At 46.7% G+C, this 18,655-nt stretch overlaps 1 protein-coding gene across 1 annotated transcript in view; it reads right to left on the reverse strand.

Annotated features, from left to right (window-relative positions):
* Window positions 1–18,219, reverse strand: part of LOC120992452 (phospholipase A2 inhibitor subunit gamma B-like) — a 48,967-nt gene extending 30,748 nt beyond the window's left edge. Inside the window, exon 1 of the mRNA XM_040421447.1 lies at window positions 18,123–18,219. Coding sequence (XP_040277381.1) covers window positions 18,123–18,174 — 52 coding nt within the window. The 5' untranslated portion in view covers window positions 18,175–18,219. The remainder of the gene's footprint in view (window positions 1–18,122) is intronic.
* Between the last annotated feature and the right edge of the window lie 436 nt (window positions 18,220–18,655).

Genomic DNA, 18,655 nt, shown 5'->3' on the forward strand with positions numbered 1-18,655 from the left:
GTACCCGCGCCCGTGGCTTCCGGCACAATTCAGCCACTATGTTCAGGGCAGGTTTCTCTGCGTACGCCGACGTTGTCCTAGCCCTGACCATAAATTGTAAGGCTGTTACCAGCCTGCATTTGTGGGAGGGGCATCTGGCTATTTAGTCACCTTCCCTCTGTTCAGCCAGGCGCCCGAGCCTCACGCCCCTCCCTCCCGCCCTTTTTCTCAGGTTTCCATCAGGTATGCCCCCTTTTCCTCACTGGTGTACCCGCGCCCGTGGCTTCCGGCACAATTCAGCCACTATGTTCAGGGCAGGTTTCTCTGCGTACGCCGACGTTGTCCTAGCCCTGACCATAAATGTAGTTAATGGACTGTATTCCCATGCATCCCTTCCACCACAAACAAGGGTATATGGTTGAATCTTAATTTTCTCATCCTCCTTCTCCTCTTCCGTCATATCAACATGCATTCGTTACATATAATGCCTTTGCATATATGGCCTTCGAATATAATTTTTTAGAGGGTCCGCTCACCAGCAGGCCCCTCACATCTATTTTTTTAGAGGGTCCACTCACCAGCAGGACCTCACATCTAATTTTTTAGAGGGTCCGCTCACCAGCAGGCCCTCACATCAAATTTTTTAGAGGGTCCGCTCACCAGCAGGCCCTAACATCTAATTTTTTTGAGGGTCCGCTCACCAGCAGGCCCTCACATCTAATTTTTTACAGGGTCCGCTCACCTGCAGGCCCGCAATTCAAATCTTTTTCAGGGTCAGCTCACCTGCAGGCCTAAACCTAAAATCTTTTACAGGGTCAGCTCACCTGCAGGCCACAACTCAATGTGAATGAGGCCCTCTTTTATGTGATATAATGGCCGCGAAACGTGCGGGGAGGAGACTCGAGCATGGCGCTCGAGAACATGTGGTACTCGGCCGAGTACCGCCATGTGCCGAGCATAGCGATGCTCGAGCCGAACTGGTATTCGGCCGAGCATGCTCACTCATCACTAAAACTGACCAAATAACTGAGGTATGAACAACGCCTTACAGTGCAAAGGCTAAAGAGATATAATGTGGCATTCTACACTCAGCTGCTGTTGTTGCAACCGCAGTCCGTGCCTACAAGGTTCTGTCAGACTGCTAGTCCAATTATTCAGGATTTGGGGCCCCACTTTGAATTTTGCCCAGGGCCACACTTGGTCTAAAACTGGCCCTGCAAAGACAATGCTCAGCTGAAAATGAATTTCCAGAGCTTCTCCAATCAGTGAAAAATGGACCAAGCACAGATGCCATCCATGTTGTGTCCGTGATTTTCACAGAACCATAGACTTCAATGGATGGGTGAGTGAAAAACCACTAATGTGTGAAGAGACACATTAAAATCAAGGGGTACGTGCGCCGTCTGCAGAAAATACGGACAGCACACATCCGTGTCCTTTTAGAAATAGGATATTACTAATGAAATAAACGGCAGGGACTGATCCTCTCAGAACTTGAACAAATAAAGGGGGGTTGGATATCTATGGTGGGTGTTGTGGGGTACGTAAGCTATTATGAATACTGTATTCACCCTATATGTGTGTATTGTGGGGATTTGCTCTGGTAGACAGGCTTGCGGACGCAGTATGTAGTGTACGGGGACTGTAATGCCCGTCACTACAAAAGTGTCACTTGGTGTGCTGTCGTCCCTCCTTATTTATGGGGAAGTTGGTATATGTCAGTTTTATAAAATGTCATGTAATGTAATGCATGTATTTCCCTGTTACTGTGAAACTTGCATGTACAGGCCTGCTAGGGGTGTCATTCCAGCTTCTAGTCACTAGAGGGAGCTAGAGAGCCCTAGTTTATATAAGGCCCAGACAGGGAAGCAAAAGGCAGTCTAGACCACAGTTCAGAAGTTTCTAGAGTCTGAGGAAGTTGAGAGAGCCAGAGGCAAAGCGCAGAAAAGCAAGAGGTACTCAAAATAACAGAGGAGGTACTTTATAAAGAGAAAACCAAGGATATACGCCAGAATTAAGGTAATGGGCCTTGGAGAAGATTTTCTATGTCCCAGGATCAGTCAGAAATAGAGTGCAAGCTCCTGTACTGCAAGTCCTGTGTTTCACACTCTGAATTCACCTTGCTCAAATCTGTATTGCCTGCATCGACCGTATTGAGAAATCAACTGTATGCAAAGGAACTGCGCTTCCGTAAATGTCTCTATATGAAAACTACTAAAGTTGGAGTTCTGTTTTAACATCACGTGGTTCCTCATTTATTCCTGCTATCAGCAAACGGCGTGCCACCGTTTAATTGGCACTGGCGTCACGAACTTTCTATCATCACCTGCCCTTGCAGAGAGTCAGCCGTACCAGGTTAGTGTCTATTGCACTACATCACCCAGAAACACCTATTACACACAACTTGAGTACGCTGCACCTCTCTTTTGGCGTCACGAACAGGATCCGCACGCTTTATAGTGCAAGAAGCGTGAACTTTGTGCCTTATACAGTTGCCCTGTGACCAAAGTGAAAAATTTCCTGTTTATTTAAAGTGGACTTTGTGGACTGAAAATCATACCCAAAGTGTACCTAAAATCTCCAAAAAGCGCTGTGCAGTGTTGCGCTACCCAGAGGAAGAAAATCGCCACATTGGAGTGTGGTTTTGTGGACTTTTTACAATCCTGCTTGCTGTCAGTGAATGGACAGCGTTTTGCTAAAGATGGCCACCGGCTGCCTGGAGTGAAGTTTCCCGCGCCACTGAGGACCTTCGTGGGCGGATCCTTGCAAAGACACAGAGAGTCCCGCCCCTCTTCATCATCGCACCGCCGCGGCCCTGCTTCTTCTACGTCATCGGGTGCTCAGGACGTCCGGGATCTCGCGAGACTTGGCCTGCGCAAGCCCGACGATACCGGTAAGCACTTGTAACCGGAGGGAAGGGGAGTGTTCCGGCCCCTTTAGTCGCCAGCGGACACCTCTCAATAAATTACCATGTCAGAGCCAGGAGTGCCTGAGCAGCCGGCCCCGGGAGAGTTTGCGGCTCCTAATCATCCTACAGCCCCCAGCATGATGCCCTTTACCATGCCTTATTATTTCGGGGCCCCATGGTTCCCTCGCTACAGGGGGGAGACCCATACTTTAAGGGACTTTAAAGAAAAGTTGCTGGCACTATTTCGATTGTACCCTATAAATGCCGACCAGCAAATGGAAATCCTGCTGGCACAACTGGAGGGAGCTGCCCGCAGAGAAGTGTTATCCTGGCCTGCTACTGAGCGGAGTACTCTAGAACAGATATTCACCCGCCTCAGAGCCACTTTTGAAACTAGGACTGCCTCAGAGATAAAGATGCACTTCTTTGGCAAGAAACAGAAGTCCGGTGAGTCCCTCCGTGACTATGCCCTATCACTTCAGGAGGCTTTAGGGGCTGTAATTCAGATAGATCCCAAAGAGGCTGATAACCGGGACCAGACCATAAGGGAACAATTTATAACCGGGGTGTCTAGTGAGCAAACAAGGACCCAATTAAAGATGCTGTCCGCCCAGCACCCTAACAGTGCCTTTCTGGACTTTAAAAAACTGGCTATAAAAATTCTGGGGTCAGCAGTATCTACAGAGTTAAACACCCCAACTGAGTCATCAGCCTGCAGGCCAAAACCGCTTATCACTAACCAAGCTCAGGCCGGTCAAGCTGTTCAAGCTTCAGCTACCGATACTATCGCAATGCTGACAGAGCAAGTAAATCACCTCACCAAAAGTCTAGAGAGAGTGTGCAGGAAGATAGAGGAATGGGAAAAACCCATAATGTCAGAGGAAGAGTTCCTGTCACCTCCTAGGCCGTTCCCACCTCCTTACCAAGAGACTCACCCCAGGGATCCTGGGAGGCGCAATAAAGGCCGTAAGCGGCCCGTGTGTACATACTGCAAAAAGCTGGGACACACAGAATCCACGTGCTGGCAGTTAAACGGGCAACCCCTGAGGCTGAGGACCACCCCTCGGGAGGTAGAACACTAGGTCCAGAGGATCCAAATTGGATGCCACGGTATGTAGGATCCCATCCTAAAATCAATATAGAGATCAACGGGGTCCCCTTTGAAGCCCTATTAGATACTGGGTCTCAAGTCACTACTATTCAGCTGCCTGCATTTGAAAAGTTCTGGGACACCAACCGGTTGACCCAGCCGCCTGAATCCTGGGTGGAGATTATCGCCAGCAATGGCAAACCAGTAAAGATTCACGGATACTGGGAACCCACCCTGCAGGTGGGAGAAGTAACCTTACCACAACAGGGGGTGATAGTAGTGCAGGCCGGCGACAGAGGAGGACATCCTGTCATTCTAGGCACCAATGTCTTCAAAAACTGTTATTCGGAAATACTGGCCGTATTACACCAGACTTTACCCACTGCTTCCTCTGCAACCAAGAGGGTGATTCAGAAGACTATTACTGTGTTAAGTGCCCAGCAGAGGTTTGCTAATGGGAAAGGAGAAATTTGTACTGCCAAGATTCGTGATATTAAGCCTGTGACTTTGCCTCCTAATTCTCAAACTCTCTTATGGTGTCGTGCTGTCCTGGGAGTCCAAGGCTGAGATTATCCAGCACTGGTGGAACCAATCCAGATGGAGAACTACCCTTATGTGAGAGCTGCCAAGTGCCTGGTGAACGTCTCCCAAGGTAAAGTACCTGCCCGTCTGATTAACCTGAGTGATCATCCTGTTGCGCTTACTAAGCATTACCCTGTTGCTCAGCAGTCCCAGGTGTCCTTCCAAGACATCATTCGTCTTCCAGTGACAGAAAAGCTGCCAGCTGCAGTCAGCGGACGTTCGCCGGTGACCCAGCCACAAGTGCCCTGGTGGGAAGAGCTCCATGTAGGGGACGAGACTACCCCCCAACATCAACAAGAAGGGATTCTTCAGCTTGTCAAGGAGCACCACCAGGCCTTCAGTAAGCATGCCACTGATTATGGAGAGGTGAGTGCCATACAACACACCATACCTACTGGCTCTCATCCTCCTATCAAGGAGAGATACAGACCTTTACCGCCTACTTCATATCAGACTGTAAAGGAAATGATCCAAGAGATGAAAGACTCTAATGTAATCCGGGACAGCCGTAGTCCGTGGGCTGCACCCCTGGTCCTTGTAAAGAAGAAGGACGGTGGTATCCGTTTCTGTGTGGATTATAGGAAAATTAATCAAATAACCCACAAAGATGCATACCCACTGCCCCGCATTGAGGAGTCACTAACTGCTCTGGGCTCCTCTGCCTATTTCTCCACATTGGACTTGACCAGTGGCTACTGGCAAGTACCCATGGCTCCTGCAGATAGGGAAAAGACTGCTTTCACTACTCCCATGGGCCTGTTCGAATTCAATTGTATGCCGTTCGGGCTATGTAATGCCCCAGGAACTTTCCAGAGACTAATGGAGCGGTGTTTGGGTCACAAAAACTTCGAAACAGTGCTGCTGTATCTAGATGATGTCATTGTGTACTCAAAAACATATGAAGACCATCTGAAACATTTGGCAGAAGTATTTGAAATCCTTATCAAATATGGCTTGAAGGTAAAGCCATCCAAGTGTCACCTGCTCAAACCTGCAGTAAGATACCTGAGGCATGTGGTAAGCGGAGAGGGAGTGCAACCTGACCCTGATAAATTAGCAGCTGTCCGTAATTGGCCGGTTCCTACTACCGTCAAAGAGGTGAGGAGTTTCCTTGGTTTTGCCGGCTACTATAGACGTTTTATCCCCCATTTTGCTCAAATAGCTGATCCTATCCAGGAACTCTTGAGGGGGCAACCCAAAAAGAGTCCTAGAACTCCTGTGCCCATTGAGTGGAATGAGGAAAGAGAGATAGCGTTCCAATTGCTAAAAAAGAAACTGACCGAGCCTCCTGTGTTAGGTTACCCAGATTATAGCAAGCCTTTCCATCTTTATACCGATGCTAGCAAGCGAGGCCTGGGAGCTGTGTTAGCCCAAATCCAAGAGGGAAAAGAGAGAGTGATAGCATATGCAAGCCGCTCCCTGAAAGGAGCTGAGAAAAATGACCAGAATTATAGTTCCTTCAAACTAGAGTTCCTGGCATTAGTGTGGGCGGTGACAGAAAAATTCAAGGATTATCTAGCCGCCACCCCGTTCATTGCATTCACTGACAATAACCCTCTGGCACATCTAAATACAGCTAGATTGGGGGCCTTGGAGCAGAGATGGGCCTCTCGCCTTGCCAACTATAATTTCTCTGTAAAGTATCGTGCTGGACGTACTAATGATAATGCTGATGCTTTATCCAGGCTTCCCACAGAGACAGCTCCTGATGATGTGCGAGATGCTTGGGAAGATGTAGAGATGCCGGCTTTCTATAACAAATTTGCTCAACAGGATCAGGCTCGAGCTACCAATAACAGAGCTGCAGTTCCTTCACCCTCCAGTAGGCCTGAACCTAAAGAAGAAAGGTGGGTGAAACTACAGTCTGAAAGTAGAGTGCTGGGTGAGTTGTTGGACTTCATTACTAGTGGCAGAGCCCCTGAGAGGATTCGGCGTAAGAGTGCAGATCCTGAGCTCATCAAACTGTGGAGACAGCGCCATCAACTCTTCATACAAAAGGGCCTATTGCTACGGAGAAGCCTAGACCCAGTGTCCAACGAGAGAGTGCACCAGATTCTCATACCCCGACGAGATGCAGGTATGGTATTGGAGATGTACCACAATCAATCCGGTCACTTTGGGGTCCAAAAGACTGAGGCTACTATCCGCCAGCGGTTTTACTGGGTGGGCATGAGAGAAGACATGGAGAAGTGGCGTTGAGAGTGTGTAGCCTGTGCCTTGAAACGGAGTGAGCACCATGATCAGAGGGCACCACTGAGACCCATTGTAAGTACCCGTCCTCTTGAACTTGTCGCCATCGACCATGTGAAACTGGAGCCTAGTCGCTCAGGGTATGCTTATGCCATGACTATTATTGACCATTTCACTAAGTTTGTTGTAGCAGTGCCTGTGAGAGACCAGACAGCCAAGACAACAGCCGAAATGTTCTGGAAGCACTTCCTCCTGCCCTATGGATGTCCAGAAAAGATCCTCACCGACCAAGGACCTGCTTTTGAGTCCCATCTGTTCCATGAACTGTGCCGCTTACACAACTGTAAGAAGATCCGGACAACGGCCTACCATCCTCAAGGTAACGGATTATGTGAAAAAATGAATCAGACCTTGATAGAGATGCTGAGGGCCGTGCCTCCTGAAAACAGAGGAGATTGGCCCAGTCTGTTGCCACAGCTCATGTTCACATACAATCATACCATACATTGTTCCACCGGGTATACCCCTTTTTACTTGATGTTTGGGCGCCAAGGGACATTGCCTGCTGATCATTCATTGGACATACACGTACCTGATTGCATTAACCCATTACCTAACACCGACTGGGTTGCTGAGCACCAAAGGCGATTGGATGCAGCCAAAGCCATTGTTCAGGAACGTATGGACTTTGCTAGAGACCGACAGCAGAGAGACTATGATCAGGCAGCCCATGCCGAACCCTTGACCATAGGGGCCGTGGTATGGTTAAAGAATAACCGCCGTACCAGTAAATTGGACAGTAAATGGGAGCGAAGTCCTTATGTTGTCACTGCAATCCCAAATGTTGGAACTCACACTTATGAGATCACCCGGGAAGACAAGGGATCCCAAATTGTACACCGAAACCGGTTGAAGCTCTGCCTGACACCAGAACCTAGTGCCGAGAGTTCTGGATCTGAATATCCTGTGTCAGAGTCAGCAATACAGCCCGAGGATCCTATGCAGGCTGTTAGTAATCTGAGGTATGACGCTGATCCGATGCATTGGCTTCTGACACCTTGGTTGAACTTGCTGGTGCCTGCTCCGGCACCTACTGTAGCTTCACCTCCAGAAGAGCCGGTTCAAGATGCCCCGGATCCAGTTCCCCCTCTAGTGGATGTTGTTCCTGTTGTTCCTGTTGTTCCTGTTGTTCCTGTTGTTCCTGACCAAGGTCTCACTGATGGAGACCCTCCTGTTGCTCCTCTCTCTTCTACCTCGTTGCTAAGGGAAGAGGAGACCCCTGTGTTGAGAAGGTCTACCCGGATGACCAGGGGACGCCCGCCAGTCCGTTTAGGAGACTTTGATTATTCTGGTGGTGTCTCCTCCCAAACAGTTGCCACGGGCAATACCTTACTTGACATTTGTGCGCAAGAATGGACTCCTCCACGTGAGCCCTTGCCTGTGATACACCCACAGGAAACTCCTGGGTTGTTCCGTTGTTCTACTGTTTTATCCATTTTACTGTTCTATTATGGACTTCTTCATTGTCATGGACTATCCTGGTTATAATGTTACGCTGTGCCAGGTCAGCGCCCCCGTTCCATTCACTATCCTGAGAGAAGAGAACGACGCCCCTTGTCACTATCCTTCACCTTTGCCAATTGGACCTGATATGAATGTAAATGCAGATGAATCACATGTATGTATGCCTGCATGTCTCTATTTTTATGTTTCAGGTAGAGATTCCAGTTGGGCGAGCCCTGATGGAGTACGAGGTCGTACTCAGCTTAAAGCAGTGGGGTATGTAGTGTACGGGGACTGTAATGCCCGTCACTACAAAAGTGTCACTTGGTGTGCTGTCGTCCCTCCTTATTTATGGGGAAGTTGGTATATGTCAGTTTTATAAAATGTCATGTAATGTAATGCATGTATTTCCCTGTTACTGTGAAACTTGCATGTACAGGCCTGCTAGGGGTGTCATTCCAGCTTCTAGTCACTAGAGGGAGCTAGAGAGCCCTAGTTTATATAAGGCCCAGACAGGGAAGCAAAAGGCAGTCTAGACCACAGTTCAGAAGTTTCTAGAGTCTGAGGAAGTTGAGAGAGCCAGAGGCAAAGCGCAGAAAAGCAAGAGGTACTCAAAATAACAGAGGAGGTACTTTATAAAGAGAAAACCAAGGATATACGCCAGAATTAAGGTAATGGGCCTTGGAGAAGATTTTCTATGTCCCAGGATCAGTCAGAAATAGAGTGCAAGCTCCTGTACTGCAAGTCCTGTGTTTCACACTCTGAATTCACCTTGCTCAAATCTGTATTGCCTGCATCGACCGTATTGAGAAATCAACTGTATGCAAAGGAACTGCGCTTCCGTAAATGTCTCTATATGAAAACTACTAAAGTTGGAGTTCTGTTTTAACATCACGTGGTTCCTCATTTATTCCTGCTATCAGCAAACGGCGTGCCACCGTTTAATTAGCACTGGCGTCACGAACTTTCTATCATCACCTGCCCTTGCAGAGAGTCAGCCGTACCAGGGTAGTGTCTATTGCACTACATCAGCCAGAAACACCTATTACACACAACTTGAGTACGCTGCAAGTATAGAGGCAACAACAACGTCTTTAACTTAAACAGTTCAGTGTTTATTTGCACATAAGGATAAGCAAAAAAAAAGTCAGTTTCAAGGAAAACAGTCACCTTGAGTCTGCTGTTTGTTCACACCATGCAGCAATGCAGAAGTCCTTGGACATAGCAGAATCCACCTGCTCTCACGCCAACAAGGTACAGTAGCAGGCCTTTACCCAGGCCCAAACTCCCAGGTCCCAACACAGAGACTGACAGAGCTTCACTGTCAGAGAGGAGTAAATTCCCACCACCTGACAGTGCTGCCTGTGTTTTAGAGCCCAAACCAAGACCCCGCCTGGAACGTGGGGAGAAGCCACCCACCCTGCACTTTGGCTGCTCCCAGTAAGAGCCAACCCGGATCGGCTCTACAGCCATACTAAATTCCAAAACCATGTCAGCCAGCACTAGCTCCTGCTGACACATGAAATTACAGGCTCTTACCTCACTGAGGCCAGGAATCTCAGTGACACATACCTTCCGTCAATAACGGACCCTTGCGCCTTCCTACAGTATGTATGTATAGATTGTAAGCTCTTGCGGGCAGGGTCCTCTGTACCAGTCTGAACAATCAAATAGCTACAAGCTGATATCCTCTCTTGTCCCAGATATTAAAATATAACTTTTAATATTTGGATTAAAATAGTATAAACAAATCTATTAAACTATTATAAGGGAGCAAAAATATTGTGGGTTAAAACTAGCTGATACTCATTATTGGTGCCACGTATCTGCGTGATTGTACTACGTTGCTTCTAGAGGATGGCTGGGAGTGCACTACCCCACACCACCACTCTGATTATGGTGCACACACTATCCACTAGATATAAACATGCGTGTATATGTAGAAGTAAGAGATCAGCAACTAAAACCTAAGTCTGACCCCCAATATGTTTCACCAGTTGATCTGGCTTCATCAGGGGTTTGAGCAGCATTGAGAGCGGAACGCCACAGATGGGGTATAAGTGACCTTTGTGATATGATCGACAGACCAATGCCCCAACGAGAATTGAAAGTGTCATTAAAGTGGGTGTAGGTTACCTGGAGGTTTCTCCAATTACAACTCTTAACTCTACCAATCCCTCTCTTTAGGGGAGTGTACAGGGTCATGTGCTGCGCCGAAAATCGATGCGCACTAACTTACCTCACTGGATAGACTTAAGTCCGCACGGAGGCTGCGCCAGAACTTAGAAATTTCCCAGTGCGATCACATTCCACACGCTTGTCCCGCGCATCAAAGGATGCGCCGGGACTTAGCCTACATACACTTCATCCCCCTCAGTGCGCATGTCCTGCGCACCAGAGGGATGCGCCGGGACTCAGTGTTTCCCTGCGACATGACGTACTACTACTGAGCCTGCGCCAGGACTCGTACTTAGAATGAACAAACTTCACTTAGTACATACAGTACAGAGCAAAAGTTTGGACACACCTTCTCATTTAAAGAGTTTTCTTTATTTTCATGACTATGAAAATTGTAGATTCACACTGAAGGCATCAAAACTATGAATTAACACATGTGGAATTATCTACATAACAAACAAGTGTGAAACAACTGAAAATATGTCATATTCTAGGTTCTTCAAAGTAGCCACCTTTTGCTTTGATTACTGCTTTGCACACTCTTGGCATTCTCTTGATGAGCTTCAAGAGGTAGTCACCTGAAATGGTCTTCACTTCACAGGTGTGCCCTGTCAGGTTTAATAAGTGGGATTTCTTGCCTTATAAATGGGGTTGGGACCATCAGTGGCGTTGAGAAGTCAGGTGGATACACAGCTGATAGTCCTACTGAATAGACTGTTAGAATTTGTATTATGGCAAGAAAAAAGCAGCTAAGTAAAGAAAAACGAGTGGCCATCATTACTTTAAGAAATGAAGGTCGGTCAGTCAGCCGAAAAATTGGGAAAACTTTGAAAGTAAGGGCTATTTGACCATGAAGGAGAGTGATGGGGTGCTGCGCCAGATGACCTGGCCTCCACAGTCACCGGACCTGAACCCAATCGAGATGGTTTGGGGTGAGCTGGACCGCAGAGTGAAGGCAAAAGGGCCAACAAGTGCTAAGCATCTCTGGGAACTCCTTCAAGACTGTTGGAAGACCATTTCAGGGGACTACCTCTTGAAGCTCATCAAGAGAATGCCAAGAGTGTGCAAAGCAGTAATCAAAGCAAAAGGTGGCTACTTTGAAGAACCTAGAATATGACATATTTTCAGTTGTTTCACACTTGTTTGTTATGTATATAATTCCACATGTGTTAATTCATAGTTTTGATGCCTTCATAGTCATGAAAATAAAGAAAACTCTTTGAATGAGAAGGTGTGTCCAAACTTTTGGTCTGTACTGTATGTCTTGCGTGTGTGAGAGATGTGCCAGGACTTGAAATAGCTTCAGCGCATATTGTCAATAGCACATATTTATATGTTTAGACAAGGTTAACAGTGAATAGCACACCGGATTAAAAAACAGAGCAAAATGTCCTATCCTGGCGAAATATAATATACATGTAAGATATCACTTCTAACCATGGACTCCTCTGTGCTGGTCTATACCTATAGATAGGCCAAGTCACCAGGTCCCCAATAATTCCAAACGCATAATGACAGGTAAGTATTGATGAAGAAACTAAACCAAAAGGTAAAGCATTTGTATTATAGGCAACTCAGAATTCTGTATAGTCCCTTCAAAATACAAGTGGACCGAGCATTAACCACCTCCCGTCTCGCTAACGCCGAATGGCGTGATTGCGGCGGCGCTGCAAGGTCACACTAACGCCGATCGGCGTCATCTCGCGTGAGCCGAGATTTCCTGTGAACGCGCGCTCACAGGAGCACGCGTTCACAGGATCGCGCAGTTCACAAGTTCATCTGCAGCCTGCCGGCCGCGATCATTGGCTGGCAGGCTGTGTATTTTTGAAATGACCAATCAAAGAGGTATGTCAGACGCTATTTTGATATACCTGCTACCTGCTCCTCTGGTGGTCCCTTTTGCTTGGATCGACCACCAGAAGATACAGGCAGCTCTGTAAGTAGCACCAAATCACCACACTACACATTACACATTACCCTGTCATTTATTAACCCCTTATTTAGCACCTGATCACCCATATTAGACTCCCTGATCACCCCCTTGTCCACCCTCTTGTCCACCCCCCTGTAAGGGTCCTTCATCACCGCCAGGTAGTTAGCTACTTGCTAGGTAGTTAGTGCCCAGCCCACCGCACCGCAGTCACTGATTAGTCGCTGATTAGCGTCATCGCTGTCGCTAATCAGCACTAGTACTATATAGTATCTGTAAGTGATCAAGACTGATCGCATTCAGATCTATGGGTCACCTTAGGCTCTACAAAAAACGCAGTGTTCGCCCGATCAGGCCTGAACTTGTGCGCACACTTGCGTTTAGTCCGCCCCACCGCTGTGACAGAATTTTTTTTTTTCTGATCACTGCAAAAACACGGTAAAATCGCTGCAGCGCTATAAAGATCACTTTTGAGCTTTTTGGATCTTTATTAGCGATCGCAGCTTTACTTCGCAAGCACTCCTTTTTACTAGGTAGGTTTGCTCTTTTTCCTGGGTAGTCTCAGAGGAATGCCCCCTAAATTTAGTGAACCCAAAATGTCAAACAAGGGGTATTCCGCTGAAGAGGCCTACAGGATTCTGGCCGTGATGGATGAAAGCGATGGGGACGCCTCACCCGCTGAATCCAGTTGTTCAGAATATGAACCTGTAGACAGCAGTGGCACTCTAACCAGCTAGCGAAGATGACGGGGTAGAGGTCCCTGCTACGGTCAGGCGTACCCGATCCCATGTCAGGGTTCTGCATACCCTGCATGATGAGCCTCATTTGCAGCAGAGTGGTGCTAGCGCTAATCTTTTTTATGGTGCGGCATACACCAGCAGCGCAGCACATCCTGGACCTTCTACCAGCACTGCCGTATTCCCTGGTAAAGTGGCGAGCACCAGAAGGGCAGTTCAAGCTTGTACGGTGGCACATGCAGTAACTCCCCCGTCGCAGCCACCACGTTCACAGGCCCGTAGAGCCCTTAGTCTCCCAGAGGTGCTGGCAAATCCTAATTGGCACTCCCCTGCTTCCGCCGCACCCGTATTGCCCCCTTTCACCACCCAGTCTGGAGTTCGCGTGGAGACGGCTCATTTAGGATCGGCCCTTCAGTTTTTTTAGCTGTTCTTCACCGCGGATCTCTATGACCTAGTTGTGGCAGAAACCAACCGCTACGCCACACAGTTTATTACCGCCAATCCGGAAAGCTTCTATGCCCAGCCTTACCGGTGGAAACCAGTCACAGTTTCCTAGTTAATTTTTTTTTGGGGTCTAACAAAAAAAAAATGTATTGCGGTCATATTGGTCTAAAGGCCCAATACATTACATGCCCATGTTCTCTGCTGCAATGTCCAGGGCACGTTTTGAGGTCATCATGTGCTTTATGCATTTCGCTGACAATAACACCTGTCATCCAAGAGGCCACCCTGCTTATGACCGGCTCCACAAAATTCGGCCCCTCATAGACCATTTGTCATCCAGATTTGCAGATGCGTATACCCCTAATCAAAACATCTGCATAGACGAGTCCCTAGTACATTTTACCGGGCGCCTTGGCATAAAACAGTACATCCCCAGCAAGCGCGCCCGGTATGGGGTCAAACTGTATAAGCTCTGTGAAAGGGCCACAGGCTATACATATCGTTTTAGGGTCTATGAGGGAAAAGACTCAAAACTGGAGCCGGTCGGATGTCCTGACTACCTGGGGAGCAGTGGCAAGAATGTCTGGGACTTGGTGTCACCCTTACTCCACAAGGGGTACCACTTATACGTGGACAATTTTTACTCAAGCGTGGCCCTCTTTCGGCACTTACATCTAGTCGGAATTCAATGCTGTGGCACCGCGCGACCTAGTCGCCGGGGCTTCCCCCAACGCCTCGTTAGTACCCGACTTGCACGGGGGGAGAGGGCTGACTTGTGTGACCAAGAACTGCTCGCGGTGAAGTGGAGGGACAAGAGGGACGTTTACCTTCTGTCCACCATTCACGCAGACACGACTGTCCAAATTGAAAAGGCAACTGGAGTCATTGTGAAACCCCTCTCTGTCCACGACTATAACCTTCACATAGGAGGGGTGGACTTCAATGACCAGATGTTGGCTCCTTATTTAGTTTCCCGACGCACCAGACTCTGGTATAAGAAGGTGTCTGTATATTTGATTCAATTGGCTGTATATAATTGTTTTGTTTTCTACAGTAAGGCTGGGAGAACAGGATCCTTCCTAAAATTCCAGGAGGAGATCATCGCAAACCTCCTGTATCCAGGAGGGTCCGTGCCCCAAGTCCCTGATGTAGTGAGCCGGCTACATGGCAGACACTTCCCGTCTGTCTATCCTGGTACCCCAACTCAACGTTCCCCAAGAAAAAGATGTCGTGTCTGTAGCAGGGGTGGAATAAGGCGTGACACCACCGTTTTTTGTCCTGACTGTCCTGACCACCCTGCCCTATGCATAGGGGAGTGTTTCTGAAAGTTCCACACACAGGTACACTATTAGTGTAGGGATCGCGTGACACAGGACAGGCACACAGGGGTCTTAGGGTCCTTTCACGCAGAGCTGCCACAAACCTCTCCTTTCACCTGGGACAAAGTGCATAATGTACTTCGCCACATCTCTGGGCGATTTGCGCTTTGCACATTGTCCCATGGGGAAGGAGAGGATTGTCCTCTAAAGGTAAAAAAAAAAAAAAAAAAGGTAAGAAAATAAGTTAATGTTCTGTTTCAAAAGTTTATAAAAGTTAATGTTCTGTTCAAATGTTATAAAAAGTTAATGTTAATAAATTTATTGCGTTGCGGCCTGTTTTTTTTTTTTTTTTACCTTCTAGGTGGACCAAGCGATCGACTAGCTGATGTGCATTCTGACAGAAGCATTGCGCTGCTGTCAGATTACACAAAGTCGGTGTATGCGGCGCTGCAAGACGAGATTTCTCCTCTGCAGTAAAAAAAGATACGTTTGCCGAGGCTTATGAGCTGAGGGGCGCGGTGTTCATATGATTTGGCAAACATTTTTTATTAAAAAAAATAAAAATCCCGGCAATGATTTATTCATCCACATCGATTGATGTGAATGGAGAAATCGGGTTTGCCAGGGCATACGGGCTAAGTGGGTATGGATGTTGGGCGGAGCTCCTATGTCCTGGCAGATGCCTTTCCCCTCCTTTTTTTTGGCAGAGATTTTTTCATCCACATTGATCGATGCGAATGAAGAAATCTGTGCCATTCATTTTTTCTTTCAGCCCAGAGGCTGAACGGAAAAAAAAAATCTCATTACCCGTATGCTCAATATAAGGAGAATAGCAGAAACTCCTAATGCTGGCCATACATGTAATGATTGCGGAGACCCTCAAATGCCAGGGCAGTACAAACACCCCACAAATGACCCCATTTTGGAAAGAAGACACCCCAAGGTATTCGATGAGGGGCATATTGAGTCCATGAAAGATTGAAATTTTTGTCCCAAGTTAGCGGAAAGGGAGACTTTGTGAGAAAAAACAAAAAAAAATCAATTTCCGCTAACTTGTGCCAAAAAAAAATATCTTCTATGAACTCGCCATGCCCCTCATGGAATACCATGGGGCGTCTTCTTTCCAAAATGGGGTCACATGTGGGGTATTTATACTGCCCTGGCATTGTAGGGGCCCTAAAGCGTGAGAAGAAGTCTGGAATCCAAATGTCTAAAAATGCCCTCCTAAAAGGAATTTGGGCCCCTTTGCCCACCTAGGCTGCAAAAAAGTGTCACACATGTGGTATCGCCGTACTCAGGAGAAGTAGGGCAATGTGTTTTGGGGTGTCTTTTTACATATACCCATGCTGGGTGAGATAAATATCTCTGTCAAATGACAACTTTGTATAAAAAAATGGGAAAAGTTGTCTTTTAGAGAGATATTTCTCTCACCCAGCATGGGTATATGTAAAATGACACCCCAAAACACATTGCCCAACTTATCCTGAGTACGGAGATACCACATGTGTGACCCTTTTTTTGCAGCCTAGGTGCGCAAAGGGGCCCACATTCCAAAGAGCACCTTTAGGATTTCGCAGGGCATTTTTTACACATTTGGATTTCAAACTACTTCTCAAGTTTTAGGGCCCCTAAAATGCCAGGGCTGTATAAATACCCCACAAGTGACCCCATTTTGGAAAGAAGACACCCCAAGGTATTTCGTTATGGCCATAGTGAGCTCATGGAAGTTTTTATTTTTTGTCACAAGTTAGTGGAATATGAGACTTTGTACGAAAAAAAAAAAAATACATCATTTTCCGCTAACTTGTGCCAAAAAAAAAAAAATTCTAGGAACTCGCCATGCCCCTCACGAAATACCTTGGGGTGTCTTCTTTCCAAAATGGGGTCATTTGTGGGATGTTTCTACTGTCTGGCCATTGTAGAACCTCAGGAAACATGACAGGTGCTCAGAAAGTCAGAGCTGCTTCAAAATGCGGAAATTCACATTTTTGTACCATAGTTTGTAAACGCTATAACTTTTGCGCAAACCAATAAATATACACTTATTGCATTTTTTTTATCAAAGACATGTAGAAGAATAAATTTAGAGAAAAAATTAGTAGTTTTATTTGAAAAATTTTACAACCAAAAGTGAAAAATTCTATTTCGATTAATAACAAAAAAAGTAAAAATGTCAGCAGCAATGAAATACCACCAAATGAAAGCTCTATTAGTGAGAAGAAAAGGAGGTAAAATTAATTTGGGTGGTAAGTTGCATGACCGAGCAATAAACCGTTAAAGTTGTGGAGTGCCGATTTGTAAAAAAGGGCCTGGTCACTAGGGGTATAAACCTGTGGTCCTTAAGTGGTTAATAAACCCATCGGGTGTAAATATAGAGTTGATAAATGGGTTTCTTTATCAGTGGATTGGCAGTCAAACATTCCTCGATATACAATCCAGAAACTGTACCATACATTCTTCAACAACATTAAATTTGCCATGTAACAGGGTACTTTCACACGTTTTTCTTTTCCGGCACTGAGTTCCGTCCTAGGGGCTCTATACCAGAAAAGAACTGATCAGTTTTATCCCCATGCATTCTGAATGTAGAGCAATCCGTTCAGGATGCATCAGGATGTTTTTAGTTCAGTCTTTTTGACTGTTCAGGACGGAGATAATACCGCAGCATGCTACGGTTTTATCTCCGGCCCAAAAAACGTAACACTTGCCTGAATGCCGGATCCGGCATTTTTTTCCATAGGAATGTATTAGTGCCGGATACCTTTAATTCCACTCTTACACCTGACGGACTATCTGACGGACTACAGGTCAGGGCTGTGATTTTGGCACTCACTTGTATCAGGTTTTTGCACTTCTATCCGGCCAGTCCGACATGGACTATTGGTGTGACAATTTGTATTCTTTTGCTGCATCTTAAGTCTTATTCAAGGCAAGGCTTAAAAGACACTTTAAAATTTTAGTTTAAGGGACTATCCAGAGCAATAGGAGCCGATGTAGATTTCAGTAAATGACGCCAGTCTTCCAATGTAAATAACGGTATATCTTTTGGGACTCAAGGCCACGCCTACTTCCATACTCATGCCCCGCCCACTCTGTGACTTTTCTAGAGATCAGCATAGAAGCTTGGACAAATCCCACCTCCCTCTGAGTATTTCCATTCCCAGACCTAACGACGGTAGATGCTGTGGATTTGATGACATTTCTCTACTAGGGACTCAATGTATAGTCAGTGTGACTGCACCAAACAAAAGGGACTACTTACATGTAGGAACAGGAGGTGTGCAGTCGTCAGTGGAACAGCAGGTAATGGCCATCCTGATTTTTATATCAGACAAAGCAATATTTCCTTTGAGGTCACATTCACTTTTATGTGCGCATCCCCTGAAGAGTTCTGAAGTCGTTACTTTATCTGCAAATGTGCATAAAATAGATTATTTCCTGGAAAAACTAAAGCCTGAATTACACCAGCAGATCAGCAGAGGATTGTCGGACGGAGAGACGGCTGCTATTTCATACAATGATCTCCTCTGCAGCATGGGGAGGAGCGATCGCTATGTCATCACTCATCCCCATGCTGTACAATGGTGTGCTGGCGGCAGATCGCTATTAAACAGCACGATCCGCTGCTGGCACATTGTGACTTAAGCATCGGACAATCAGCGGCATATTACACTGCCAGATGATCGCTAACGAGCGTTCATGAGAGCACTAGTTAGCGATTAATTATCAGCCAAAATATTGGCCAGTGTAATACAGTCACAGGGCTCATGCACACGAACATATTTTTCCGTGTCG

Source organism: Bufo bufo, chromosome 1 (assembly GCF_905171765.1).
Source record: "Bufo bufo chromosome 1, aBufBuf1.1, whole genome shotgun sequence".
Lineage (NCBI taxonomy): Eukaryota > Metazoa > Chordata > Amphibia > Anura > Bufonidae > Bufo > Bufo bufo.